Source organism: Cynocephalus volans, chromosome 10, assembly GCF_027409185.1.
Source record: "Cynocephalus volans isolate mCynVol1 chromosome 10, mCynVol1.pri, whole genome shotgun sequence".
In the NCBI taxonomy this organism is placed as follows: Eukaryota; Metazoa; Chordata; class Mammalia; order Dermoptera; family Cynocephalidae; genus Cynocephalus; species Cynocephalus volans.
The window spans coordinates 59,521,208-59,549,122 of NC_084469.1; the positions used below are offsets into that span (position 1 = coordinate 59,521,208).

The 27,915-nt window shown below is 58.9% G+C and overlaps 1 protein-coding gene across 13 annotated transcripts; it reads left to right on the plus strand.

Moving 5' to 3' along the window:
* On the plus strand, window positions 1-26,971 carry CIC (capicua transcriptional repressor). 13 transcript variants are annotated; one of them, XM_063109549.1, is made up of 22 exons: window positions 754-846; window positions 3,287-5,775; window positions 5,977-6,088; window positions 17,838-17,987; window positions 18,069-18,303; window positions 18,391-18,520; window positions 18,616-18,798; window positions 18,881-19,046; window positions 19,918-20,120; window positions 20,212-20,437; window positions 20,864-20,967; window positions 21,241-22,480; window positions 22,567-22,754; window positions 23,092-23,213; window positions 23,306-23,472; window positions 23,576-23,863; window positions 23,960-24,285; window positions 24,542-24,795; window positions 24,894-25,048; window positions 25,129-25,260; window positions 25,760-25,891; window positions 25,981-26,971. In XM_063109549.1, the coding sequence occupies exons 2-22, from the start codon at window positions 3,298-3,300 to the stop codon at window positions 26,346-26,348; spliced, it is 7,359 nt and encodes a 2,452-aa protein (XP_062965619.1). In that variant the 5' UTR covers window positions 754-846; window positions 3,287-3,297; the 3' UTR covers window positions 26,349-26,971. The 13 variants fall into 13 exon arrangements, with proteins under 13 accessions (XP_062965614.1, XP_062965619.1, XP_062965611.1 ...); XM_063109544.1 differs by lacking the exon at window positions 754-846 and adding an exon at window positions 1-63 and having other exon boundaries at window positions 3,287-6,088; XM_063109541.1 differs by having other exon boundaries at window positions 3,287-6,088.
* Window positions 26,972-27,915: the final 944 nt, after the last annotated feature.

Sequence of the window (27,915 nt, forward strand, 5' to 3'; positions counted from 1 at the left end):
CCCTCGTGCCGCTACAGCCGCCACTGAGAGGAATCACTGGCGACACCAGAGCCAGGAATCCAGGTGAGTCGGGGCTCTGGGTCTAATATACCCCTGGTGTCCAATGAGACTCATGAGGAACTGCCCTTTCGACTTTTTCTCATCGCCCGGGTTCTTTGGGGCACCAGACACTTTGTCACATGGGAGTTGTAGTTTGCCTTGTACTGTTGACTATGGGCTGGAGATGAGAGAAGACTACTATTCCCAGCAGGAATTGAGACTAGCCGGTCAACAAACGCTCGGGCCACACCTTCTAAGCCCACTCATTGGAGAGTCCGGTTCTTAGCCCTTCCTTCTTTCATTTCATTGGCTACTGTCCCTCACAGAGGCTGGGTTCGGCGTAGGGTGCATAGCGACTGGGTACTGTATTCGTCATTCAGCGCTAAGGTGACCTGCAATTGGTCAAGGCTGGTATCCATCAGTTGTTGTGGGGCAGGGCCCTAGGTAGATCAGGCGGTCGTAAGCTCAGGTTGGTGTGGGTCCGGGGGGAGGCCGGTCTTGGACTTTGGCCCCTCCCCTTGACGCGGCCGGGTGGGCGCGATTGGTCGCTGTGAGCGTCGCTCGTCGTTGAGAGGCGGAGCCGGCCAGGCTGCGAGTATCTATTGGTCTAGGCCGGTGCCGGTCAACGGGGTTGTGGCCGCTCATTGGCTGGCTGCTCCAGCTGTTGCAGGTCCATTCACCATTTTGTGTGTTGGAGTAAAAAAAAAGGGAGAATCGAGAGGGAGAGCCGGAGGGGGGGCGGGGAGGGACCGGACCGGACCGAGCCGGGGCCACGGTCCCCCGCCCCGAAATCCCGCCGAGCCCGAGGTGAGGGGCGGGGCTAGGGCTCACACAGTCAGGGGGGATTTGGAGGGCTGGGGACCGAGAGGGGACAGGTGGCAGGGTCGGGTAGCGGGTACAGGGGGAAAAGGGTGGGGGGAAGGTAGGGAGGGGGAATGGAGTGGAGGAAGTGGTGGGGAAGGACAGAAAAAGGGTGACTGGGAGATGGGGTTGTGGGCAGAGAACGGGTAACAGGAATGGAGGGGTGACAGGACTAGATCAGAGTGACAGGGAGAGGGAGAGGACAGAGTTGGAGGGGGTGACAAGGAGAAGTGATGGGGAGAGAAGGTGACAGGTCCAGAGATGGCTGACAGGAGAGTGACTGGGAGGAATAGGTAGCAGGGATAAATGGGGATACAGGAGGGGGTGACAGAAGAGGGGGCCTAGGGCCTGTGAGGAGAAAGGCAGTGGTAGAGGTGGCGACAGGGTGGGAGAGAGAGTGGCAGAGAAGCTGGTGCCAGGAGGACTGATGGGCACGGAGGGTATGAGACCCCAAAGAGCCAGGGCCTGGGCTTCATGAGCTACTGTTCAGATTCTGAGGGAGGTGAGGCCCCACAGGAATTGGGTGGGAGTTATCCAGAGAGGGGTGGACAGGAAGAGAGTAGGCCCCAGGGAAAAGAAAGAGGCTTGGCTTCTGAAGTGAAGAGGCTGGGCCAGGCAGCAGGGTCTAGGGGAGCCAGGCAGTGTGATTGTAGACCCTGGGTGGTGTATGCAAAGGTTTATGTTTGGTCAGGACTGGGGCCGGATCTCAGTTCGCAGGACAGTGGCCCAGCAGGTCAGTGGGGAGAAGGTAGTGATGGCTGCCCAACTCCTGGGCCCCTGCGTGCAAGCCTCGGGACTTCCAGGTTCTGCCTATGAAGACTCCAGGATTGGCCCAAGAAGGGCCAGGCCCAAGACTTCAGGGTCCTCAGGAGGAACAGGCCCCAAATGGGAGAGCATGAGGTCAGATACCCCCAGAGCTTGAAGATTGAGTCAGGGGTGCCTCTGATTATGTTTGACTTATGGTTCTGGAACCCCCACTCCTTCTAGAGGCCCCCTTTTGTCCTCTCAGGTTCTCTTAGTCACTTCAGAGTAAAGTTTTTTTCCCCTTTTCTTAGGGCAGCTTGAAAGGGGGTGGGCGGTAATGACTGTTCAGGAAGTGGGTGAGGTTGGCCTGTTGGGCTTGTCCTGCTTTCTTTGACCTTATCCCACTTATCCCCACTTGGAGTTGGAGGGCATATTTGGGGGCCTCGGGGAAGCCGGCCGACTCAGCCACCCTGTCAGAGCCAGCCCAGCCAGGGCAGAGATGCATGCAGGCCAGAAGGGGGGACTGGGCTTGGGGGTATCACACTGGGTGCTGTGGGGGGAGGGGCAGGCTCCCACCTGGTGGGACAGAGAAACCCTGGGGTGTAGCTCTGTATCCCACTGTGTGATGACGTGTGTGTGCCTGTGTGTGTGTGTTTGTGTGCGTGCGTGTGCTCATGCATGGTACCGTGGCAGTGCTGGGTATGAGCTGTTGCCCCAGACGTGCCCCTGCCTGCTCCCTGCCAGGATCTGGGGAGATGGCTGTACCTGGCAGGCCCAGGGGACAGAGCAGAGTGGGCAACCGTCCCTTGGTACTCTCAGCTGCTCACTCCTTCTCACAAAGCCTGGCCATGCCAGGCTGCCCGGAGGGGTGGAGGGAGGGTGGGGAGTGGAGAGGCTCACATCATAGTCCAGTCACCTCCCTTTCTTTGACTTGGTTTGTGTGTGTGTGTGTGTGTGTGTGTGTGTGTATGTGTGTGTGTGTGTGTATGTGTGCGCGTGCGCGTGTGTGCATGTGTGTGCGCGTGCCCTCTGAACAGTGACAGTGCGAGTAAGCGTGCCCTCTGGATCATGTGACAGGCGGCACACTGAAATGATTAGGAGCATTGACGCTGGAGCCAGGTTGCCTGGGTTCATACCCTAGCTCTGCTGTTCCCGCTGGATGATCTTGGACAAGTTGCTTAATTTCTCTGTGCCTTGGTTTCCTCAATTGTAAAATCGGGCTGATAGTAGCACTCACTTCTTAGGGCTGTTGTGAGGATGAAATGGGCTAATAAAGGCAAACTTAGCTTGGGGCTCAGGACAAAGTGAGCGCTCCATGGGTGTGAACTGTTAGTGCTTCTTGCATCCCCTTGGGGCAGATGGAGTATGTACGTGAACATTCCTGAACATTCCGTCCTCTACAGAGAGAGCAAGTGTATGTGAATGCTCCTGAAGGAGCCAGAGTGTATGCTTAGGGGATGCGGGTGTCAGTCTTTGGGTGCTAGCTAGGGGCCCACAAGAGTTGAAGGTGGCCAGGGAGGAGGCCTTGGGGATCATGGAATTACAGTGAACTCTGCAAATTGGAAGTCTTGGGGGACACAAAGTCTGGGGTAGGGTTCCTGAGTTGCTCCCAGTGATCCCTGTCTGCTCTCCCACTCTACAGGTGAACAAAAGATGAAGCCAATGAAGAAGGCATGCACTGGCCTTTCAGGTCCTGGCAGTGGCAGCAAGTCCCCACCAGCCACCAGGGCCAAGGCTCTGAGGCGGCGAGGGGTTGGGGAGGATGACAAGCCAGAGGAGGAGGACGATGAGGCACAGAAGCAACAGCAGCCCGGACCAGAAGAGGCTGACGAGGGTGAGGAGGAGGAGGCCAAGCAGGGCCTTGGGGCTGAGGGACCGCCCCCAGAGCTGCACTCCAGTGACCTGACCCCAGCTCCAGCCGAGGACCACAAGGGAGATGGAGAAGCAGGCCGCTGGGAGCCCTCACTCAGCCGTAAGACAGCCACGTTCAAGTCTCGAGCGCCCAAGAAGAAGTATGTGGAGGAGCATGGGGCAGGCAGCATTGGGGTGGCTGGGGCCCCTGAAGAGCGGGTACAGACCCCTGAGGAAGCCAGCGCCCTGGGTGTGCCTCCACGGCCACCCACCTCCGCCCGTTCCTCCTCCACTGACACAGCCAGTGAGCACTCAGCAGACCTGGAGGATGAGCCGGCTGAGGCTTGTGGTCCAGGCCCCTGGCCCCTCAGTGGCACCAGTGGTGGCTATGACCTGCGGCAGCTGCGGTCCCAGCGGGTGCTGGCTCGGCGTGGTGATGGCCTCTTCCTGCCAGCTGTAGTGCGCCAGGTGCGCCGAAGCCAGGACCTAGGTGTGCAGTTCCCAGGTGACCGGGCCCTGACTTTCTATGAGAGGGTGCCAGGCAGTGGTGTGGATGTAGTTTTGGATGCCACGCCACCCCCAGGTGCCCTGGTGGTGGGCACTGCTGTCTGTACCTGCGTGGAGCCCGGTGTGGCTGCCTATCGTGAGGGTGTAGTGGTGGAGGTGGCCACTAAGCCAGCTGCCTACAAGGTCCGCCTGAGCCCTGGCCCTGGCTTCCAGCCAGGCCCACCAGGCACCTTACCACAGCCCCCACAGCCACTGCCCTGTGAGCTGGAGGAAGCTGTGTGGGTGGCCCGCTCTAGCCTGCGCCTGCTACGGACCCCCTGGGAACCTGAGGCCTTGCTGAGGAAGCCCCCCACAGGCCCTGAGGAAGAGCGTGCTGAGCCTGGGGCCACCATACCCCCTTGCCCTGCTGCCCTGGACCCCAAGCAGCCCGAGGATGCTGAGGTCTCTAAGATCAGCTTTGGTGGCAACTTGGGGGCTCACTGTGAAGAGAGCGAGGAGAAGCACCTGCCAGCCCTTGGCACCCCAGCCCTGCTCCCACTGCCCCCACCTCAGCTCCTGTCGCCACCACCCAAGTCCCCAGCTTTTGTGGGCCCAGGCCGCCCTGGTGAGCAGCCCTCACCCTGCCAGGAGGGGAGCCAGGGTGGCAGCCGGAGCAGCAGTGTGGCCTCCCTGGAGAAGGGGGCTGCGCCAGCAGCTCGGGCCCGCACACCACTGACAGCTGCCCAGCAGAAGTACAAGAAGGGTGATGTAGTCTGCACACCCAATGGAATCCGAAAGAAGTTCAATGGCAAGCAGTGGCGACGGCTTTGCTCACGAGATGGCTGCATGAAGGAGTCGCAGCGGCGGGGCTACTGCTCACGCCACCTGTCTATGCGAACCAAGGAGATGGAGGGCTTGGCAGACAGTGGGCCGGGTGGGGCTGGGCGGCCAGCTGGTGTGGTGGCCCGGGAGGGCAGCACCGAGTTTGACTGGGGTGATGAGACATCACGGGACAGTGAGGCCAGCAGCGTGGCAGCCCGTGGAGACTCACGCCCACGCCTAGTGGCTCCTGCTGACTTGTCACGCTTTGAGTTTGATGAGTGTGAGGCGGCTGTGATGCTAGTGTCGTTGGGCAGCTCACGCTCAGGCACTCCCTCCTTCTCACCTGTCTCTACGCAGTCGCCCTTCTCGCCAGCCCCGTCACCCTCACCCTCACCACTCTTCGGCTTCCGCCCCGCTAACTTTAGCCCCATCAATGCCTCACCAGTCATCCAGCGAACTGCCGTTCGCAGTCGCCACCTGAGCGCCAGCACCCCTAAGGCAGGAGTGCTGACACCACCAGAGCTGGGCCCCCACCCGCCGCCCCCTGCCCCCCGAGAGCGCCATTCTTCTGGCATCTTACCCACCTTCCAGACCAACCTGACCTTCACCGTGCCCATCAGCCCTGGGCGACGGAAGACAGAGCTGCTGCCCCATCCAGGGGCATTGGGGGCCTCTGGCACAGTGGGTGGAGGAGCTGCCCCGGACTTCCCCAAGAGTGACAGCTTGGAATCTGGCATGGACTCAGTGTCCCACACACCTACACCTTCCACACCGGCTGGCTTCCGGGCTGTGTCACCTGCTGTGCCCTTCTCTCGCTCCCGCCAGCCCTCACCATTGCTGCTGTTGCCCCCACCTGCTGGCCTGACCTCAGATCCGGGGCCCTCCGTGCGCAGGGTGCCTGCCGTACAGCGGGACTCACCTGTCATTGTCCGCAACCCTGATGTGCCACTGCCCTCCAAATTCCCTGGGGAGGTGGGCACTGCCGGTGAGGCGCGGGCTGGGGGACCTGGGCGGGGCTGCCGTGAGACCCCGGTGCCCCCTGGGGTGGCCAGTGGGAAGCCTGGCCTGCCCCCACCTCTGCCGGCCCCTGTGCCCATCACCGTGCCTCCAGCTGCGCCAACTGCCGTGGCCCAGCCAATGCCCACCTTTGGCCTGGCTTCTTCGCCCTTCCAGCCCGTGGCCTTCCACCCCTCACCTGCTGCCCTGTTGCCTGTCCTGGTGCCCAGTAGCTATACCAGCCATCCTGCCCCCAAGAAGGAAGTCATCATGGGCCGGCCTGGAACAGGTAAGAGGTGCAGGTGGATGGCTGGGCGAGGGCTCACTTTTAACAGGGTACTTGCAAGCTGGGCTCTCGAGAGGTGAGCTTCCCACCTCGGGAGGGATTCAAGGGGAGGCTAGCCTCTTCTCTGCACAGTGTTGCAGTAGGAATTCACATTTCAGGCAAGGGGCTGGACTTTGCACCATTTCTAGAGTTTCTGTGTTGGAGAATGCACTCTCGAGGGGTCCATCAATCAGCAAACCTTTACTGAGTGCAGACTTTGAGTCAGGCCCCAATGGAGCAGATAGGGCAACAGAGAACAATAATTGTGGGAATAGGTCCCATGTCTTGGGGGACTGGGAGGAGGCATTGCCATGATAAATGCTGCATGTACATTATTATATTGCCAATTTTTCACACCTACCCCATAATGTAACACTCACCCCACCCCCCACCCCCTGTTCTAAACCCTTTCTAGATATTAGCTCATTTTGTTTTCACAACAACCCTAACAGGCGGGTGCTATGATTATGCTCATTTAGAGGAAAATGAGACCAGGTTAGTAACTTGCCCAGGGTAATGTGGCTAGTAAATCCTGGAGCAAGCCTTCAAACCCAGGCACGCTGGCCGCTAGCCACTGGGCCATAGTGCTGGATTACATATGGGAAGACTGAGGCTCTAACAGGTCCTTTGCCAGAAGGTGGTAAACAGAACAGGGACTGGAGTCTCCATCTTCACCACTGTGCCTGGTAAATATCACAGGCGTGGTCAGTGCCATGGAGGGGAGACGGGGTGTGCTGGGCACTCCTCCAGGTGGGAATCTAGTCTGGTTGCCCTTGGGACAGGGTGTGTAAGCCAAGAGTTGAAGGATGAGTGGAACCAGCAGCCACAGGGCAGAAGAACCTCCTGGGAGGAGGCCTATGGGAAGGCTCTGAGGCCAGAAGGAGCACAGCCTACGAGGGGAGGAGGGAAGGCCAGTGTGGCTGGAGGGCTGAATCTGGGGGTGGGGAGAGTGGCACTTCTGAGATGGTGCTAGAGAGCCAGGGGCCCAGGCCAGGCTTGGCCTTGTAGGAGCAACTCACAGGAAGGATGACAGACCCATCAGCATCTCCTTCCCTAGCATTTTTTCTTATTCACTTTATTCATCTACTTTTGACTCAGGGTTCCCTCTGTGCCTGGCCCTGTGCTGGATGGTGCTGAGGACACAACACTGCCCTCACAGGGCTTACAGTTCCTTGAGTAGACAGACCCATCCCCAGATAGTGACAGTCCAGAGTAGTCAGGGATGGGGTGATGGAAGCCGAGGAGGCCATGGGAGCCTGGAGAAGATATTGATCCAGACTGAGAAGTCAGGGAGGGGTTTTTGGAGGAGCCAGGGGCCTATGAACTGAGACCTGAAGGGTGTGCAGACATAAGCCGGGGAAGGCAGGCAGGCAGGAACTACCTTCAGGAAGAGGGAAGAATTTGTGCAAACGCTTTGAGGCATTGAATCTGTGGAATCAGGAGGTCTAGAAGGTGGGTGAATGTTAGGATACGCTGCTGGATTGGTGAACAACGGTCAGAGCAGAGAGAGTCCTAATAAGACTTGTGAACTTTACCCTGAGAGCACTAGGGAGCCATGAAAGGTTTTGAGCATATCCAACCACAGCTGCACCATGAAGGGTGGGTTCAGGTCCCTGAGACTAGAGGCAAGACCAGGGAGGAAGGAGGCTGGAGTGTGGATGTGGGTAGAAGCCTCTGAGGCTTGGGTGGGACAGGGGCCAATTCAGGAAGGAGCCTGAGCCCTGCCCTCATCCATCCCAGCTCCAGCCTAGGCCTCTCCCTGGAGCCAGGGCATAGAGATACAGAAACTGTCCCTGCCCCTCATTCTTAATATTCTGAGGATGTGAGCTGTGTGTTTTGCCCTGCCTCCAACATTCTTTACATTTGTCAATGTAGTTGATACAAGCAAAATTTCACAGAGGTAGGCACAGCAGGAATTCTGTCCTTAGGCAGATGAAGAAACTGAAGCAGAGGGTCTCTAACCACCCCCTTCACCCCCCTACCCCACATGTCCACAGACCCTGACACTGCCCCCATAGTATCGAATTGTCTCATGACCCTCACTGCTGCTGTGTGGGGAGGGATGGCACCCATGCAGGTGACTCTGAGGCCTACCAGGGCAGGCCCAGCAGGGGCTATGCCACCATTTTCCAGATGAGGAATAGTGGGGTCCTGACAAAAGGAGAGTCCTAATTAAGGTCACCCAGTCAAGGAGGGGTAGGACTGAGCATTGACCCAGGTCTCCCAATCTCCAGATTGCAGGACTTTCACTACCAAAAGTTACAGTAATAGTATCTTACTGAGCATTGGTGATACATGTGCCTGGCACACTGTCATTGGGTCCTGCTGAGCATTTTCTCAGTGAATCCTCACAATGCCCCAGCAGGTTGGTATGATTACTAGTTCCTTTGGACAGAGGAGGAAACCTTAGCCCAGAGAGTTTAAGTGACTTGCCCAGTTAGGAAGGTCACCCAGTTAGGAAGAGAGAGTGAACCAGGATTTGAACGTAGGCTGTCTGGCTCCAGATCCCAAGCTCTTAAGCACTCTCAATAATAATGATAATAACAATAATAAACCAGTCTTTATTGAACATGTACCATGTGACCAGCCCCAGGCTTGGGGCCATTTCATCAAATCCATCTGATGCTGTGAAGCAAGGATTACCAGTCCCAGCCCTGTTGTCCAGGGGTGGAACTGAGGTTCAGGGAAGGGAGGCACCTTGCTGGAGGCCACCAGGTCGTCAGAACTTGTCCAGCGCCTGTCCTGGCAATTCTGAGCAGCGCCTCCCTGACAATACCCAACCTGAGGTATCCAGGATACCCTCAGGTTCCTAGCCAGCTGGCCCTTTCATTCTTCTCCTAGAGGCCTCCCTAAACCCTGGGGAGGTAGGCACTTTGGGGCCTTCTCTCTCTGAGGCCTGGATAGGGCAGACCATCCCCAGTGGTATGGTGAGGCTGCAGTCCTAGCCCCTTCTGCCTGCCTATGCCAAGGCCTGACCCTCCATCAGAGGGCAGCAGGTGTGAGGGGGTGGACCAGGGCAGCCTGCCTGCTCATGCCCCTCGACAGGCATTTGCTTCCGCTGGGGGACGTGCCGGGGCAGGCGGCCGGCATTCTCCACATTCTGTGCATGGCATGGCCAGCCAGCTGCCGTTGCCACCTCCCTCTGACTCTTCCCGTCTGTTCCCCAGGAGAGGAACCCGCCCCAGGGCCTGTAGCCCCAACCCAGGAGGCCAGATGTCTCATCCCCATTCCTGGCATGGTTTCCCATCTCCCAGCTTCTTGGCTAGCTTCCCCTTAGTAACAGGCATTGCCCCTTCTGGGCTTCTGCCTAGCTGTCTCTCTTGGGCTTCTGTCTTTCTCTCTTTGATGTATATCTGTCTTTCCCTTGGGTTTCTTTGTCGCTCTGGTCTTTATTTCCGGGTCTGTGTATCTCTTTCTGGATCACTGTCTGACTCTTTGAGTCTGGTTCTCTATACCTTTCTGGCTTTGTCCCTCCCTGGACTTCAGTAGTTGTCTGAGCTTTCAGCCCACTCTCTTTCTGTTTTGGCTCTGTCTTGGGATCCTGTGTCTCTGGGACAGCCTTAGCCTCTCCCCTGGCTTTTCCTCTTTCACTTTTTAGGTAGACTTGCTGCTCCCATCCCAGCCTCCCATCCCTATCCTGTGCACATTAGGTGCTCTGATCTTTTAAGTCAGCGGGCAGTTGCTAAGCACCAGCACCCCTCCTACCTTCTTGGGAGTGTTGGGAGGTTGTCCAGGCTTGGGAGCCCCTTCTTTCTCCTTGACAAATTAATTGCCTACTACTGTTCCTGAAACCTGCTGAGAAGTGTTGGGATCCATCTTGTAGACTGATCTACCATCTAAGCACCTGTTCCCAAGACAAGTAGGAAGGTGGGGGCTGTATGGGCCAAGCTAGGAAATCCGGCTGTAGGGGGTGGCAGGAAAGCAGCTCCTATGCCACCCACCTGCTATGGTGCATGACCCAGATCACCCTACATTTCATTCTCCTCCTTTCAGAAGACATATTTAGTGCCAGCTCCATTTAATGGAGTCCCGGATTTATCACCCCCAACTGGTAGGGCCTCAAAGACCAGGCAGTATCTATTGACTATACTTGGAGAAAATGAAGCCTAGAAAGGGACCAAGGTGGGTGAGCCTAGGTCTCCTAATTCTCAAATCCAGGATCTGCCCACCATAATTTCCATATTTACTCAAATAGTGAGTCCCATCTCCACCACTAGAAGTCAGCTCCCTCCTCATTCCTCTGCCACGTCCAGGGCTGAGCAGTACTGGGGCAAGTGGTTGGAGAAGGGAGATGTGGATGCAGGCGCAGGCACAGGCAAGGATGAGCCAACGGAGGTTATGAGTTTGGAGAAGCCAGAGGACAGGGACAACTCAGTGGCTGATGGGGGGTTGATGAGGAAGGTTCAGGTAGGCTTCTCATTGGAGGTAACATTTGAGCTGAAGTATGAGGAATAAGTAGATTTCATAGTAGTGAAAGAAAGGAAAGGGCAATATAGGCTGAGGCAGCTGCATGAGCAAAGGCCAGGAGGGGTGAAAGTGCATGAACTCCGAGTGGCTAGTTGAAGCTGGAGCTGACACTACAGCCCAGGCTTGGCGGAAAGGTGCCATGGAAGACAGGCTCAGCCGGGCGGGGCTTGAATGCCAGGCTGAGGAGCTGGGGTTCTACTCTGGGGCCTTAAAGAGCCAAGAAAGGGTTTAGAGCAGGGGAGGGAAAAGGGTGGATCCAGGTATCAAAGATCCCTGGAGACTGCCCTAGAGAGGAAGGAAGCCTAGGTTGGGAAGAAGAGGATGGGACGGGGAAGAGGACAGGAGGGAGCGCTTGAGAGGTTGCAGGGGTGAGTCTTGGTGACTTCGCAAAGAGACCCCAGCTCGGCGGCCTCCAGTACCAGGAGCTGCAAAGAGATTAGACTGCCTCCTGGCGGCGGCTGGCGGCGTGCGCATGCGCAGGGGGGAGGGGGCGCGTCCTACAGTCCCCGGCGCCCGGGCATTAATGGCTCCATTAGTGGCCGGGAAGGAGGCGCATTAGCGGCGGCGACGGCGTCTGGCTCCCATTACCACCGGCGGCAGCGGCTGCACCGCAGGCGGCTGGACCCAAGCCCGCTGCGCCGCCTCCTCCGCCCGCACCCCGTCTCCTGTTCCTGCTTCCCAGTAGGGCCCAGCAGGGACCCTGTCCCCGTTCCCCCATTTCGGTGGAAAAGTTAATTGTGAAACCAGGTAAACTTCGGTTCAAATCCCGCCGTGCCACGTCCTGAAAGCAAGCTATTATTCTTCTCTGAGGCTATTTCCTGCGAAGTAAGAAACGGGGCGCACCGGAGGCTTTGTAGATCTGGACCAGCATCCGGTGAGGGTCGCGCCCAGCTCCTGCCAACACCTAGGGGCGCGGGTTCCCGCGCGTCCCAGGGTGTAGGCCCCGGCGTCGGGCCTCCGTTATTCCCATTGGCTGCTGTCCCGCCTGCCGGCCGCGGATTGGCTGAGGCCCGCTCCCTCGTCCCTGCGCGATTAACCCCTGCACTGCCGCGGCACCGGGCTGGGTGTGGGCAAGACCCCCGCCCACAGCAGACGGCTCGAGTGCCAGCTGGCCCGCGCCCCGCGTGGGTGTCAGGCCGGCCGGGCACCCGCCCGCCGTCCCAGCACAAAGCGGCTTTGTGGGGCATGCCGGGGGCTGGCTGGGGGCCAGGCGGCGAGTGGAAAATCTCGTGAGCGAGGGGAGGGGACGGGAACGGAGGGCGGCACCCCCTCCTCCGCTCGAGCCGTGGCGCCTCCCTCGGGCCGCGCAGACCATCCTTCCCAGCCCCGGCGCCTGTATACCTCCCTCTGCGACCCCGCACCTTCCCACCCCCAAACCCACATCCCTCCCCCCGTCCGCACCCCGCCCATCTCGCAGTCCCTGAGGACCCTCCCCCACTCCTCTCCCCTGCCTCTCTTTCCCTCCCGGTCCCCCTGCCTACCCTCAGTCTCACTAACACTGACTCACCCCTGCGCTATTTTTAGCCCCCATCCCTGCCAATCCTGGGCTCGTTCCCCAGGCAACCCTGGCCGTCGCCGACGCCGCACGGGGTGGGTGGGTGGGTGTGTTTATGTGGGGAGCGGGTGAGGGGAGCTGGGGACACTGGAGTGGTGAGCCGAGGTGGGGACCGGGACCCCTGAGGGCAGGGTGGGTAGTCACTGGTGGTTGGCGGGGCCGCAGTGCCTCGAGGGCTCAATAAATGGGGCCCGTGAGTTCAGAGCTTGTCTGCCTGTCCCTCTGTCTGTCAGCATCCCTGGCTGCTCGCCCCAGGCTTCTGGGCAGGTCTCAGCCTGCGCGTGGCGGTTTGTGTCTCTGTCTGGGCTCCCTGTCCCTAGGCCTGGGTGGGGTAGTGCGGTGGGGGCTGTTTAGGGCCAAACCTTTTGTGGAATTGGTTAGGGGGTGGCTGCCACCACAGTCCTGCCCAGTACCTTCATTGAGTGAAGGATGGCACTGCACCTCTTCTCAGATGGGGCTGGGGCCCTGGTTTGGGGACCCCCCCCCCCTCAGCCTCTTCCAACTAGGGAGGCCCCAGTTAAGGTTGGGGATGGCAGGAGAGAGGGAGCTGTTTGGGGATAGGACCTCTTCCTCCTCTCCACTTCTAATCCACTCCCACCCAGGGTTCTTCCAACCTGAACAATGGAAGCTAAGTATAGGGTTGGCCCAGTGCCCGGGGCAGGGGGGCCCTTCCTGCCCAGATTCCCGCCCAGATTCCCGCCCCTCCCTGCCAGGCTGAGCCCCCACTTGGTTGTACCTTGCCCCAAAAGGGGCCTCTTCCCATCCCTCCTTCATGGGCACCATGTCTTCTACCAGATGTGCAACCTTCCCAGATGTGTGGGGCCCTCTTTCCCTGCTGTGCCATGCCTGGCTCTTTTTCTCACCCAACAGAAGTTGAGGAGCTGGAGCAGGGTTCCTCTGAGCTCTGTCCCTGGGCTGCACTGCAGTGGGCAATGAGTTAACTTGCCAGTAGGTGACTCACTCACCGGTGGGGAGTGGAGGGGGCAGTGGTGGGGAGATAGCGGGGCCACATTGATTTCAGCCTCAATTTCTGCCTCACATTGCAGTCCCTGGGGCAGTGAGGTAATGGAGGGTCTGAGTCTGGGGCTGCATAGGGAGGAGGGGGCAGTCACCTAATAGTTCCTCTGGTAGCCCCTCCTGGCTCACAGCCAAGTGTCTGGCCCCAGTCTCTGGAGGTCATAGGGCTACAGACCTTCCCTTCCATTCTGGGCTCAGATTACCTGTTTTTTGCCTCCTCTCCTCTGCCTTCAACTTTGTCAGTGGATGGGGCAGGCTGGGAAAAGCGTTTGTCTGCCCCCTTTGATGACCTAACCTGTGTAGAAGCCCAGTTTTGGTCTGAGTCTGGGCAGCCCTTACCTGCTTACCTGTGACCCCAGATCACTGTCTCTACTGGGTGTGGCCCCAGGGCCCCTCGGGTCACCCAAGGCCTCGGCATCTCTGCCTAGTGAGCCCCAGACCCTTGCCTGTGTCTCTGAGTGCCCTCTCACCTTTCTGTAGTTTACCAGTCTCTCTGTATCATTGTCTGGCCATATTGCTGGGCCTGTGTTTGGAATTCCCTGCCCGTGTCTACCCGAGGTTAAGTTTTGAGTAATGGAAAGAGTACTTGAGTTGGGTCTGGACTGTTTATATCCTGGGTGCATGATTTTGTACAATTTATTCTATCTCTGAGCCTCATGTCTTACCTCAACAATGGGCATACTTCCCTAGGTGACTGAGGATTCAATAAATAAGATAATACACATACGCTCCCAGCACTTAGCAGCCCCAGTGTTAGTTTCCTTTCTTCCTCTTGGACCTTTTCCTGCGTGCGCGCGCGCGTGTGCGTGTCCGTGTGCGTGTCCGTGTGTGTGTGTGTGTGTGTAGTGGGAGGCGTGGCTCCCAGCCTAGGGTGGTGGGGCCAGCTATGGTGGTGCTCTGTGGTCCCCTGACTTACCTTGCTAGGTAGAGGGGCCTGAATGGCAGATGAGCGTCAGGCTGGGTAACTGAATAATGGTGGGTGGCCATGGAGCTCTGTATACTTGATGTGCCTGGGTACTGAACTAGTTAATTGTTATGATGATAAGATTATAGTGTAGGATCAGTATGATGGTGTCTGTGAGTGTGTGTTGAGGACGGGGGTACTTTGGAAGAGAGTGTATATGGTGGTACAGGAGGGATGTGGGGTGTGTAGTGGACAAGCAGTGGCTGTGCTGAGGTCTGACTCTGCTATGTTGTCTGTATGATTCATGTGGGCTGGTGGACGTGCGCTGAGGATACATGTTGGTGAGGCATGTGTGACAGCATGTATAAAGTGAATGATGTGAAAGGATGGGTGAGAATGTACATGATTGCAGGTGAGGAGTAATGGACTGTGAGTGTGTGAGGTGTGACTTCGTGTGTGACAGTGTGGCTGTAAGGCCGAGGGCATATGTGCCTGTGGGGTGTGTAAGAGATAATGGGTATAGCACGAAAGTATGTCTATGAGGAGCGTGAGTTTTTGTTTGTCTGTGTGTGTGCAAGAGTTGGTGAGGTCTCAGGAATGGCTCGCCCAACCCCATGCACAGTTTGTCTGCCCAGCGGTGCCGAGCGCGCCAGGCGGGCGTGCAGGAGGCGGGCCAAGCCGTGTGTGAACGTGTTCCTCGCGCGGACCGGACACAGCACCACACACAACCCTGGGGCCTCTGCAGCGAGGCGCCCCGAACCGCCCCCCTGGCTCCGAGCCTTTACTGCAGTGCGCCCTCCCTACCACCCTTCTGCCGCGGGTCCCGCCCCCGGCCGGCTTAGGGCCAACCGGAGCTCGCCCAGCCCTGCCCTTATTTGCATATAACTGACGTTCCCTTGGGGCGGCCAATGGGGGCGGGCGCGGCGGGGCCTGACCCGCGCGCGGCGGCGGCAGCCAATGGGCTCACGCGCGGGGGGCCGGGCTTGCGCGGAAGGCCGCGGGGGAAGCGGGGAAGGGGCGGGGGGAAGCGCGGCGGGGGGAGGGGAGAGCGTAGTAGTGGCGGGGCGGGGAGGCAGCGGTGGTTCGGCGCGGGGCTCTCTCGGAGCGCACGGACGCACGCACGCTGGTCCGTCTGCCCGCCCGGGGCAGGAGGTCGACCCGGCTCTGAGTCGCAGGCCCAGGGCCCGGAAAGGCGGGGCGGCAGCGCCAGCAGCCGGGGCGTGCGGGGCCAGAGCCGTTACCCGCCGGAGCTGCGAGGGAGGGAGGGAGCGAGGGAGCCAGCGAACGGGGAAAGGAGGGGGCCGCCCCCGCGCACGCGCGCCGCGCCCCGCCCCGCCCGCCCCGCCCGCCGGACTCCTCGAGGGAGGAGGGAGGGGGCGGCGCCGATGGCCCCCGTGCCGCGCGCCCCGTGACGGCCCCCGCGCGCTCTGGGGGGCGGGTCGGGGCCGGTGCGCGCTGACCTCCCCCGCCCCCCGGGCGGCGGGAGGAGGCAGGCGGCGCTGTGCGCAAGCGCACCCGGCGGAGACCCCCCTCGTGGGGAGGCCGGAGGGGGGCGAGGGGGGGCATGCGGCGACGGCCTCCCGCTGCCCCCGGGCCCAAGCGGCGACGGCCGAGGAGCCGGGTTCGTCGGCCGCTGAGGAGGCGCGAGGCCCTGCCGGGCCCCCCCGCGCCGGACCATGTACTCGGCCCACAGGCCCCTGATGCCTGCGTCCGGCGCGGCCTCCCGTGGCCTCGGCATGTTCGGTCAGTAGCACCCGGGCCCTGGGACTGCTGGGGTCAAGGTGTCGGGGTGCTAAATGCAAGTAACGGTGATGGGTGCATAGTACAGTGGAAAACAGTAGATGCAGAGTAAAAGGGTGACAGGGAAAGTTAAAATCTCAGGCCGGACCAATTCGTTAGTGATGGCAGGTGGGAGTGTAGGGGAGCGATGAGAGGAGTGGGGAGTACCTGGAGGGACAGCTGTGGTGTGTAAGTAATGGGATAGAACAGGTCCTTTGTCATTGGAAGCCAGGGGTGCAGAATAACTGGCTTTGGAGCCTTGGTTAGAATAGCAGGTGAGACCTGCTGGTCCTAGGTGTGGAATCGAGATGGGGAGGAGGGCTTTGACTGAGCAGTGGGGCTAAAGACGGGGCTTGGGAAGTGAGTGAGGCACTGTTTGGTCAGAATAGAGTGATGGGCTGCCGTGTTTGTGGTGTACTTTGCAAAGAGAGAGAGGGAGACACCTAGGATTCTGGAGAGTAGTGCACTGGGGAGGGGTGCAGGACCAAAGGACTGCTCCCCATTGTCTGCTAGGTCTCTTCTCCATTCCCAAAAGATGAGGAGGCCCTGATGAGAAAGATCTTTGTGAAGAGAGGGACAGGTCCAGGTCCCTGGGGAGTTTTTATGGGGTTGGAAGGTCCAGCAGTCTTTTGGGCCCCCATTGCCCCAGAGGTAGGGGACAGGATTATCATAGTCTTGAGTGCCCTCCACTGCTGTCTTCCTGATCCCTTCCCCTGTTTCCATGAGTCTACTTTTTCCTTTGTCAGTCCCTCACAGAATCAGGTCTCGAGGCCAGTTCCTCATACAGAGCTCCCCCAGTCCAGGCTTCTGAAGGCATGGTGGTGGTGGTGGGGTCACCTCAGTTCAGGTTGATCTGGATCAGGGGGAGGCCTGGAATGATGGATACTAGAGCTAGGGCGTTTCCCTCCTCCCTTCCTTGTCTTCCCCGCTCAGGGGCCTCTCTCCTCTGCTGGTTCCACTTCCTCCAGGGAGCCAGGCAGTAAGAGGGGAAGCCCACTCCGAGCCTAGGCCCGCCCTAGAAGTCCAGCCAGGGGTGGGTCCCAGCCCAGGGCTTGCCCTCCTATTACCCAGCTCCTGGGGCCAGTGGTTGGACCCCCAGGAGCAGCCCCCTGGCGAGGAAGTAGTTTCCCGTGCTTATTCTTAAGGAAACACCTGGCACTTTTGCCTTCTCTGGGAAGAGACTTGTAACAATTCTCTTCTCTGCCCCATTGTCCGTGCCTTTTCTTCCGAGGAGTTTACCACACCCTCCCCTTTTTCTGGGCAAGGGGGCTGGACACTGGGCTAGAGATAAGCTCAGGGGTTTTGAGAGAGGGAGGCTGGGAAGCTCTTCATGAGCTGTGGATTCTCTTTAGGGAGGTAAAGGGGAGCTACCTGTGTCCAGCCCAGGAAGGGCAGATCTGGCTCCCTGAGGTCTGTGGCAGGGGGAGGAAGGCAAGGAGGAAGAACTTTCATGCACCACAGGCTGTGTGAGATACCACAGCCTGTGGGTACTGGATAGAGAATTGGAGGGGAGGGGACATAGGACCATCTGCCTCAGGAAAGAAAAGGAATGTGAGGCCAGGATGAGGGGCTGTGTCAGACGGCTGCATGGGTGCTGGGATTGCAGCATGACTGGGGTGTGGAGACCCAGCCTGCTGAGGTCTTGGGGCCTTGGGAGTGTGGGATGGCAGCTGAGAGTGACCTGGTTTGTGGCAGAAGCAAGTTGTTTCTCTGGCTTAGTCCCTGGTGGCAGGGGTGATGGTGGTTGGGGGTGGGAGGAGTGGGCTGTGAGTACTATTTCCCTTCCCTGCTTCTGTTTTCTTTTTTATAAACCGAGAAATCTTTCAGGGAGGAGTCTTTCCTGAGTGACATAGCATGGACGAGCCCAAGAGGCTCGGGTTGGGGAAGGGGGTGTAAAGAAGGGGTGGAGCCACCCTATCCAGTGGGTGAGAACTTGAGTTGAGGATCAGGGCAGAATTCTGCTGCATGGGTCACTTGGCTCCTTTCCACAGTGTGGACGAATGTGGAACCTCGCTCTGTGGCCGTGTTCCCCTGGCACTCCTTAGTCCCCTTCCTGGCACCCAGCCAGCCTGACCCCTCGGTGCAGCCGAGTGAGGCCCAGCAGCCTGCCAGCCACCCAGTAGCCTCCAACCAGAGCAAAGGTGAGGGGTGGGAGGCTGGGAAGGCATGGGGCTGGGGTCCAGATGACCCAGGAGCCCTCTGATCCACCTTTCTGCCCCCAGAACCTGCTGAGTCAGCAGCTGTTGCTCATGAGCAACCACCAGGCGGGTCAGGGAGTACTGACCCTGGGCGGCCACCTGGAGCCACATGCCCTGACAGCCCAGGGCCTGGACCCCCACACACTTTGGGGGTGGTGGAACCTGGTAAGGGTCCCCCTCCTACCACTGAGGAGGAGGCCCCTGGCCCTCCAGGAGAGCCCCGGTTGGACAGCGAGACAGAAAGTGACCATGACGATGCGTGAGTGCCCTGAGGCCTGGGCCTGGGGGGTGGGGAGGTGGGATGGCCAGATATATGGCCCTCACTGTCCCTGCTGCCCCGCCACAGCTTTCTCTCCATCATGTCTCCTGAGATCCAGTTGCCTCTGCCACCTGGAAAACGTCGGACCCAGTCCCTCAGTGCCCTGCCCAAGGAACGGGACTCATCTTCTGAGAAGGATGGACGCAGCCCCAACAAGGTGCCTTATCTCCTCCAGTCTCCTGCTTACCCTATTGTTGCCCAAGCCTGTCTCCTTGGTCCTAACTGTCTTGCTGTGGCCTGTGTTTGCTGCAGCGGGAGAAGGACCATATCCGGCGGCCCATGAATGCTTTCATGATCTTCAGCAAGCGGCACCGGGCCCTGGTCCACCAACGTCACCCCAACCAGGACAACCGGACTGTCAGCAAGATCCTGGGCGAGTGGTGGTATGCCCTGGGGCCCAAGGAGAAGCAGAAGTACCATGACTTGGCCTTCCAGGTAGTGCCACCTCCTCCTGGCTCCTCACAACTTTCTCTGGTGGGGCAGGTGAGTGAAGGGTCGCCCTGCCCTCTCCTGCCAGGTGAAGGAGGCCCACTTCAAGGCCCACCCAGATTGGAAGTGGTGCAACAAGGACCGAAAGAAATCCAGCTCAGAAGCCAAGCCCACGAGCCTGGGGCTGGCAGGAGGGCACAAGGAGACGCGGGAGCGGAGTATGTCGGAGACAGGCACTGCCGCCGCCCCTGGGGGTTAGTCAGCCCCTCAGCTCTCCCACCCTCTCCCTCCCTGAGAGCTGCCACCTACCCTTTTGCTTGCTCACCCCTAGCCCCAGCAGCTTCTCTCTGCTTTGTTGCTCTTATTTGAGGACCTTTACCCATGAAGGAACTGGCAGTTGTTTCACATGAAGGAGCTAGGGAGATCCAGCCAAATAAGACTTCCAAACAGTAATCTCATTATCATCTGCCATTTAGAGTGTTTACTACATGCCATGCACCCCTGGGAATATAATCTCTGGTACTCAAAACCATACCCCATTTCCAGATGAAAAAACTGGGGCTCAGAGAGGCAAAGTCACTTGCTTAGAGTCATAGACTGGTAAATGGCAGAGCCAGAATTTAGCCTGCATCTTGGCTGGCTTGCAAGACCAGAGTTGGAAGCACTGCAGGTTGCAGTGCCCCTGATCGGCTGCTTCTACTTAACTGAGGGTTTCTGGTGTGCCTGGCAGTGTCCTGGGGAACTTTTTTTGGAGTGAACCTATGGATGTAGCCCTGTAACTCTGTGATGGGGGGACATGTTATTTCCTCTCTGAGATGAAGAAACTGAGACTCAAACAGGCCAATGGTTAGTTAGCCAGCACCACAGGAACCTATCTGCAAGGCTTGCTTACTCTCAGAGGGGATGCCTCCCAGGGAACAAGCTTGCTTTCTTCAACCCCAGAGGGCAGGAACCAGCAGGAGGGAGATGCTGGGCTGGTGGATGATGTTTTTTCCCACTAGGTGGCCCAGGAATTCCAACCTGCCTCTGTCCAGTACCTAGAAAGATCTGTAGGTTGTTTGGCCAGTCTAGGTACTGGTGAGAGGCTTCCTGACTCTGTGACAACCTCCTCTCTCCACTTTACAGTATCCTCTGAGCTCCTGTCCGTCGCAGCCCAGACACTCTTGAGCTCTGACACCAAGGCTCCGGGGAGCAGCTCCTGTGGGGCAGAACGACTGCACACAGTTGGGGGACCTGGCTCGGCCCGGCCCCGAGCCTTCTCCCACAGTGGGGTACACAGCCTGGACAGTGGGGAAGTAGAGAGCCAGGCATTACAGGAACTGACTCAGGTCTGGGTTGCAGGCCACGGGGGATGGGGGGCAGGGAGGGCTGCCCAAGGCGGCAGCCCCAGCTGACCCATTCCTGCCACCTGCCCTGCAGATGGTGTCTGGTCCTACATCGTACTCTGGCCCAAAGCCTTCCACACAGTATGGAGCTCCAGGCCCCTTTGCGGCCCCCAGTGAGGGAAGTGCCATGGCGGCCAATGCACGGCCCCCGCTACTGCCCACCCGAGCCTCTCGTTCCCAGCGTGCAGCCAGTGAGGACATGACCAGTGATGAGGAACGCATGGTCATCTGCGAGGAGGAAGGAGATGATGATGTCATTGGTGAGCAGTGCAGGGTCCAGAATCCTGCCCAGGGACTAGTAGGCTGAGGCTCCAAGGGTGGGCAGAACTTAGATCCAGGTTTCTTCTGTTTCTTCTTTCCCACATTTGTTTACGATTGTATGTAATCATTTCAGGCCCTGTGAAGCAAACCCAACCCTACCCTCAGGAAACCCCCAGCCAGGCAGGAAACTTGAAGGACATGGGCGTGACCGGACAATTAGGCACAGTGTTAGATTCTCTTACCTGCAGGCTGTTAGGCTCCTCATTGACAGGGGGGTATAGTCCTGGGTTGAGGAATTGCCTTCTTGGACAACAGTCACTACCTGCTTGGAGGAGAGCTGAGACCAGAGCCTAGACTCCAGACTGTTCCTTTTGGGTAGTCCTGCACCCAGCCCCTTGCCCATGCTGTTTCCTTTACTCCCTCAGCTGACGATGGCTTCAGCACTACTGACATTGATCTCAAGTGCAAGGAACGAGTGACCGACAGCGAGAGTGGAGACAGCTCTGGAGAGGACACAGAGGGCAACAAGGTGTGAAGGCTTGGGACATGTTGCTGTATTATTATACTTACTCCTAGAAGGGAGATACCACTGCTCCTCCTGCGCATTTTAGAGAGTGGGAGATTAAGGTCTGGAGAGAGCAAGTTACTTGCCCCATGGGGAATGGGTCACAGCCCTGATGAATTGAGGCCTTCAGCTGGCTGGGGTATGGGCTTAAGCTGACCTGGCTGAGAAGCTGGATGGGGGTAGTTAGGGAGTGTGTGTCTAGACATCCTGACGTGTCTGCTTTTTCCATCCACCCAGGGCTTTGGTCGGAAGGTATTCTCACCTGTGATCCGTTCCTCCTTTACACACTGCCGTCCGACACTGGACCCTGAGCCCCCAGGGCCCCCAGATCCACCTGCAGCCTTCAGCAAAGGCTATGGTCCCACCCCATCTTCCTCCTCCACTTCCTCCTCGCCCACCGCCTCCTCAGCCTCGGCAGCCACTTCCCTTTCAATGGTCTCAGGAACCTTCAAGGCCCAGGAGTCTGGTCAGGGCAGCATAGCAGGCACACTACGGCCCCCACCTCCTGGGGCTGGGGGCCCAGCGACACCTTCCAAGGCCACCCGGTTTCTCCCAACGGATCCTGCCACCTTCCGGCGCAAGAGACCTGAAAGCATGGGGGGTCTGGAGCCACCAGGCCCCTCAGTCATTGCAGCACCTCCCAGTGGGGGAGGAAGCATCCTGCAGACACTGGTCCTGCCCCCAAACAAGGAAGAGCGAGAGGGCAGTGGAACCCGAGTGCCCTCGGCTCCCACCCCATCACTGGCCTATGGAGCTCCAGCAGCCCCTCTGTCCCGCCCTGCCGCTACCATGGTCACCAACGTGGTGCGGCCTGTCAGCAGCACTCCTGTGCCCATTGCCTCTAAGCCCTTCCCCACCTCTGTTCGGGCTGAGGTATCTCCAAATGAGACAGCAGGTGCCAGGACTGAAATGGGCACTGGGTCCCGGGTGCCTGGGGCCTCCCCACTAGGTGTCAGCTTAGTATATTCAGACAAGAAGTCGGCAGCAGCCACCTCACCAGCCCCACACTTGGTGGCTGGGCCCCTACTGGGCACTGTGGGGAAGGCACCTGCCACTGTTACCAACCTGCTGGTGGGCACCCCAGGCTATGGGGCCCCTGCGCCCCCTTCTGTCCAGTTTATTGCCCAGGGGGCCCCTGGCAGTGGGGCCACTGCAGGCTCAGGGACAGGTGCTGGGAGTGGCCCAAATGGGCCAGTACCTCTGGGCATCCTACAACCAGGTGCCCTGGGCAAGGCTGGGGGTATCACCCAGGTGCAGTACATCCTGCCCACGCTACCCCAGCAGCTTCAAGTGGCACCTGCCCCAGCACCAGTTTCTGGGACCAAGGCAGCGGCTCCCAGTGGCCTTGCACCCACCACCAGCATCCGTTTCACCCTCCCACCGGGCACCTCCACCAACGGCAAGGTCCTGGCTGCAACTGCACCCACTCCTGGCATCCCCATCCTGCAGTCTGTACCCTCCGCCCCACCCCCTAAAGGTGAGGCCTGGGCTGGGCAGCACAAGGAGAGGGGCCACAGGCCTGTTTGGCCCCCTTGTAAACTTTTACTTTCTTGCCTCTTCCAGCCCAGTCGGTTTCTCCTGTGCAGGCCCCGCCCCCAGGTGGCTCAGCCCAGCTGCTGCCTGGGAAGGTACTAGTGCCTCTGGCTGCCCCTAGCATGTCAGTGCGGGGTGGAGGGGCTGGCCAGCCACTGCCCCTGGTGAGCCCGCCCTTCTCAGTACCTGTGCAGAATGGTGCCCAGCCATCCAGCAAGGTAAAAGTACCCTGGCTATGGTTCTGCCTTTACCTCCTACTCCTTCCTCTGGGTTTTGGTCCCTGTATTCCAAAGTTCTTGTGTCTGCTTTTCTTTCAGTCTGTCTTCCTTTTCTGTTTGTCTCTGGGACTCTCTCTTAAAATCTCATTGACATCTCTATGCATCCTAACTCTCTTTTTCTCTCTCAAGTTCTCTCTCTGCACCTTGTTCCTTGTTTGTGTTCCCCACCTCTCTCTGTTGTCTTTCCCATCCTGTCCTGATTCCAAGGTCTTAGACCTCTCCTGCCCCACTCTGGGACCACAGGCTCACCCCAGCCTTTGGGTGCTCTTGTCCACAGATCATCCAGCTAACTCCGGTGCCTGTGAGCACACCCAGCGGCCTGGTGCCGCCCCTGAGCCCGGCCACACTGCCAGGACCCACCTCGCAGCCCCAGAAGGTCCTGCTACCCTCCTCTACAAGGTAAATTGCAGTTGAGCCCTTACCTGGAGACCAGGGAAGGGGTGGGGTAAGGAAAGCTCACTTCACTCCTCCCTTTCCTTTCCCTGTGGCAGAATCACCTATGTGCAGTCAACAGGCGGGCATGCACTGCCCCTGGGCACCAGCCCTGCATCCAGCCAGGCTGGAACAGTCACTTCGTACGGGCCCACAAGCTCTGTAGCTCTAGGCTTCACCTCGCTGGGGCCCAGCGGCCCTGCCTTTGTGCAGCCCCTGCTGTCAGGTGAGGGTTACCCTGGCAGGCAGCACTGGGGACCCAGGGTGGGGCTGAGGGAGCCTGGGTCCTAACTCGGCCCCCTGCCTCTCCTTGTCTGTCTCCCTCTCAGCAGGCCAAGCCCCACTGCTGGCTCCTGGCCAGGTGGGCGTGTCACCTGTGCCCAGCCCCCAGCTGCCTCCTGCCTGCACAGCCCCTGGAGGTCCCGTCATAACAGCATTTTACCCTGGCAGCCCCGCACCCACCTCCTCGGCACCTTTGGCCCAGCCATCCCAGGCCCCCCCAAGCCTGGTCTATACTGTGGCCACTAGCACTACCCCACCTGCTGCCACCATTCTGCCCAAGGGCCCACCGGCCCCTGCCACCCCAATCCCTACTAGCCCTTTTCCTAGTGCCACAGGTGGGTATAAGACCATCCCAGGGCAGGGTGAGTTGGGGGACCCAGGGGATGGGCTCCAGTCAGACTTGGCTCAGCAAATGCTCTTCTCCCCACCAGCAGGCTCCATGACCTATAGCCTAGTGGCCCCCAAGCCCCAGCGGCCCAACCCAAAGGCCCCCCAGAAAGTGAAGGCGGCCATTGCCAGCATTCCCGTGGGCTCCTTTGAGGCAGGTGTCTCTGGGCGGCCAGGCCCCACACCCCGGCAGCCTCTGGAGCCTGGCCCAGTCCGTGAGCCAAGTGCCCCAGAGTCTGAGCTGGAGGGGCAGCCCACACCACCAGCCCCTCCACCACCCCCAGAGACCTGGACTCCCACAGCCCGGAACAGCCCCCCACTGCCCCCGCCTGCTGAGGAACGGACCAGCACCAAGGGCCCTGATACCATGGTGAGCATCTGGCAGGCTGGCTTTCGCTGGTACTCAGCTCTGCCCTTCCGTCCATCGTCTGCTTCTCTTCCCTCATGCCTGTCATTGTTGTATCCCCTCCTATCTGAGGTCTGCATCCTGGCCTTCACAAGGCTTTGTCACTAGGTATTCTCTAAGGGGCTGTGTGTCAGGCTGTCTCAGCATTCATCTGTTTCTTGTTTTTGCCCCAGTGAATCTAAGCCTAGTGTTCTCCATCTCCCTGCCCATCCCACCCCAGGCCAGCAAATTTCCCAGCTCATCTTCAGACTGGCGCGTTCCTGGGCTGAGCCTGGAGAGTCGTGGGGAGCCTCCCACCCCTCCCAGTCCGGCCCCAGCTCCAGCTGCAGCCCCCGGTAGCAGCAGTGGCAGCAGCGAGGGCAGCAGTGGGAGGGCGGCTGGGGACAATCCTGAGCGCAAGGATGTGGCTAGTACCGGCAAGAAGGTGAAGGTGCGGCCGCCGCCCCTGAAGAAGACCTTTGACTCTGTGGACAAGTGAGCATGGCCTGGGGACCTTGGCAGAGTGTGTGGGGTTGGTGGGGGGAGGGCAGCTGCAGACCGAGGCAGGGGAGGTGACCCTGCTGGCTCTCCAGCAGGGTCCTGTCGGAGGTGGATTTTGAAGAGCGCTTTGCTGAGCTGCCTGAGTTTCGGCCTGAAGAGGTGCTGCCCTCACCTACCCTGCAGTCTCTGGCCACCTCGCCCCGGGCCATCCTGGGCTCTTACCGCAAGAAGAGGAAGAACTCTACAGGTAGGCAAGTGCTGGGCACTCAGGATAGGTGGGGGAATAGACTGGGGCCACCTCCACTGAGCCTGCTTCTATTTGACCAGACCTGGACTCCGCTCCTGAGGACCCCACCTCGCCCAAGCGCAAGATGAGGAGACGCTCCAGCTGCAGCTCAGAGCCCAACACCCCCAAGAGTGCCAAGTGCGAGGGGGACATCTTCACCTTTGACCGTACAGGTGGAAGCGCAGTGGTGGGCAGAGCTGTGGGGGTCCCAGAGCCTGCAAAAAGAGTGGAGTCTCAGGAAGGCAGTTAGAATGGGAAAGGTGGAGGGCCGGCCCATGGCTCACTCAGGAGAGTGCGGTGCTGATAACACCAAGGCCATGGATTCGGATCCTATATAGGGATGGTCGGTTAGCTCATTGGCTGAGCGTGGTGCTGACAACATTAAGCCAAAGGTAAAGATCCCCTTACTGGTCATCTTTAAAAAAAAAAAAAAAAAAAAAAAAAAAGAATGGGAAAGGTGAGGTGGGTGTCAGTGAGAGGAAGAACAGCAGGTCAAGGATGAGTTCTGGAGTCCGACAGGCCCTTAAGTTGCCACATGACCTTGGGTCAGTTTTCTCTCTGGTCCCCCTGTGAAAAAGAATTCAGTAAGGGTTTGGGTGGACACTCAGACTGGGGCAAGGAGGCTCAGGTTGCTGCTGTAGACTTGATCCTGCTTCCTGTGCACCTATGCAGGTACAGAAGCTGAGGATGTGCTTGGGGAGCTGGAGTATGAGAAGGTGCCATACTCGTCACTGCGGCGCACACTGGACCAGCGCCGGGCCCTGGTCATGCAGCTCTTCCAGGACCATGGCTTCTTCCCATCAGGTGAGCATGTCTTGGAGTCTTGGGGAGCACTCGGATGGGACTTGCCTGCTCATCTCACCCTGCGCTTCCCACCATCTTTCTGTCCCCAGCCCAGGCCACGGCAGCATTCCAGGCCCGCTATGCAGACATCTTCCCCTCCAAAGTTTGTCTGCAGTTGAAGATCCGTGAGGTGCGCCAGAAGATCATGCAGGCAGCCACTCCCACAGAGCAGCCCCCTGGAGCTGAGGTCCCCCTCCCTGGACCACCCCCCATTGGCACAACTGCTGCCCCTGCCACCACTCCCAGCCCTGCTGGGGGCCCTGACCCCACCTCACCTGGCTCGGACTCTGGCACAGCCCAGGCTGCCCCGCCACTGCCCCCACCCCCAGAGCCAGGGCCTGGACAGCCTGGCTGGGAGGGGGCCCCCCAGCCCTCTCCCCCACCCCCAGGCCCCTCCACAGCTGCCACAGGCAGGTGAGAGGCCCTTAAGATTCCAGAACCCAGAGTGCCCCCCTCAGGATATGGACAGTATGTAGGTGGCAGGAAAGGGGGGGCAGGATGGTTACCTCCTCCCGAATAAAGCCATTTCATCCTTTCTAGTTTGGGATGGAATGAGGCCTGCTCCTCTTGTATATATCCCCCTCCCCTTGGCTCCTTCCCTGAGCTGGGGGGGCAGCTGAGGGGAAGCAGGGGCATAGTCTCCCTCTGAGCCCCTGTATATAACCTGGAGTATGTGACCTTCAGAGCTTTTCACTTGTACTTTATGCAAAATGGCTCCTGTGAGGGCTGCAAGCTGGAGGGTAGTGTGGGCCTTGGGCCACAGGGAGGTGCCTGTGGAGTAGGGGGAGTTCATGTACCCCTTTTTTCCCCAGAGGGGCTGGACTCAGGTTAGTTTGGGGGTGGGTGCTCCTGCACTTTGCCACAGGCATGGGGAGAGTTATCTCCCCACCCCCTCTGCCCTCCCAACTTGGGTTGTACTTTCTAAGAAGGTGATTCCCCCTACCCTTGCTCCCTTCCCCAGAACAAAACATGTTGATCATGTGCAATATTTCTTACTGTGCCGAGAAGCCACAATGACTGAGATTAAAGCTGTTTAACACACCTGTGTGGCTGCCATTTCTAAAGGGAGAGGGGTGTTGGTGGTACTAGTCCTGTCCCAGATGGCCATGGAGTGGTGCACTTTCCACGGGGTGGGGGGGAGCAATTCCAGGACCACCCTCCCTCCCCAACATCAGAGGGACCCGTGGGCCAAGCTTCTTGACTCACTGTGGACCAGGTAACCCTTCTCTAGCCTGGGAGCCCTGGTGCTAAGGGAACCATGATGCCTTCTCTGCAATTTTGTCAGCCATCAAACATGCATGAGCTTGGGGAAGGCCTGAGATGACATGCTGCAAAAAAGTTAGTTCACTCTTACTGGCCTTGAAATCATTTTTTCTCAGGAAACAAGCTGCATGAGGTCCTAGCCCAGAGGCAGTACTAGGTGCGGAGGGCAGTCCACTCAGAGTAAGGTGCTGTCCTCAGTGGCCCCCGCTGCCCCCACATGGCCTGGGTCAGCACTGCAGCCAGACTAGAAGGAGCCTCTCCTGGGTCAAACCCCTCCCACTCAAGACTGTGGACACAGTGCCCACCTGAGGAGACTGAGATACCGACATCCTGGGTGGAAGGATGACAACTAGGGGTGGGAGGGTCAGGAAGCCTCCATAGGAAGTGGCACCTAAGATAGAGCCAGAGCACCAGGGAGTTCTAGCTCAGGGAAGGGCATATATAGAGACTGGAGGGACAGCTGAGGGTGGGCTTTAACTGTTGAGTCACACTGTGTTCCCAGAATTCTTGCTTGACCTTGATCCTATAAGGCAGTGCTGGCAAACTGGTTTCACCTAGTGTGTTTACTGATGGATAGCACGTGCTTGAAGCACACTATTGTGATGGTGGAAGTTCTCTGCAAGAACCAGAGTGTCTTGATGGATTAGTGGTGCCTGCCTTGGTCAGAAGTAGAACTACCCTGCATAGCCACAGGGTCACAGATCAGGGTGAGGATCTGGCGG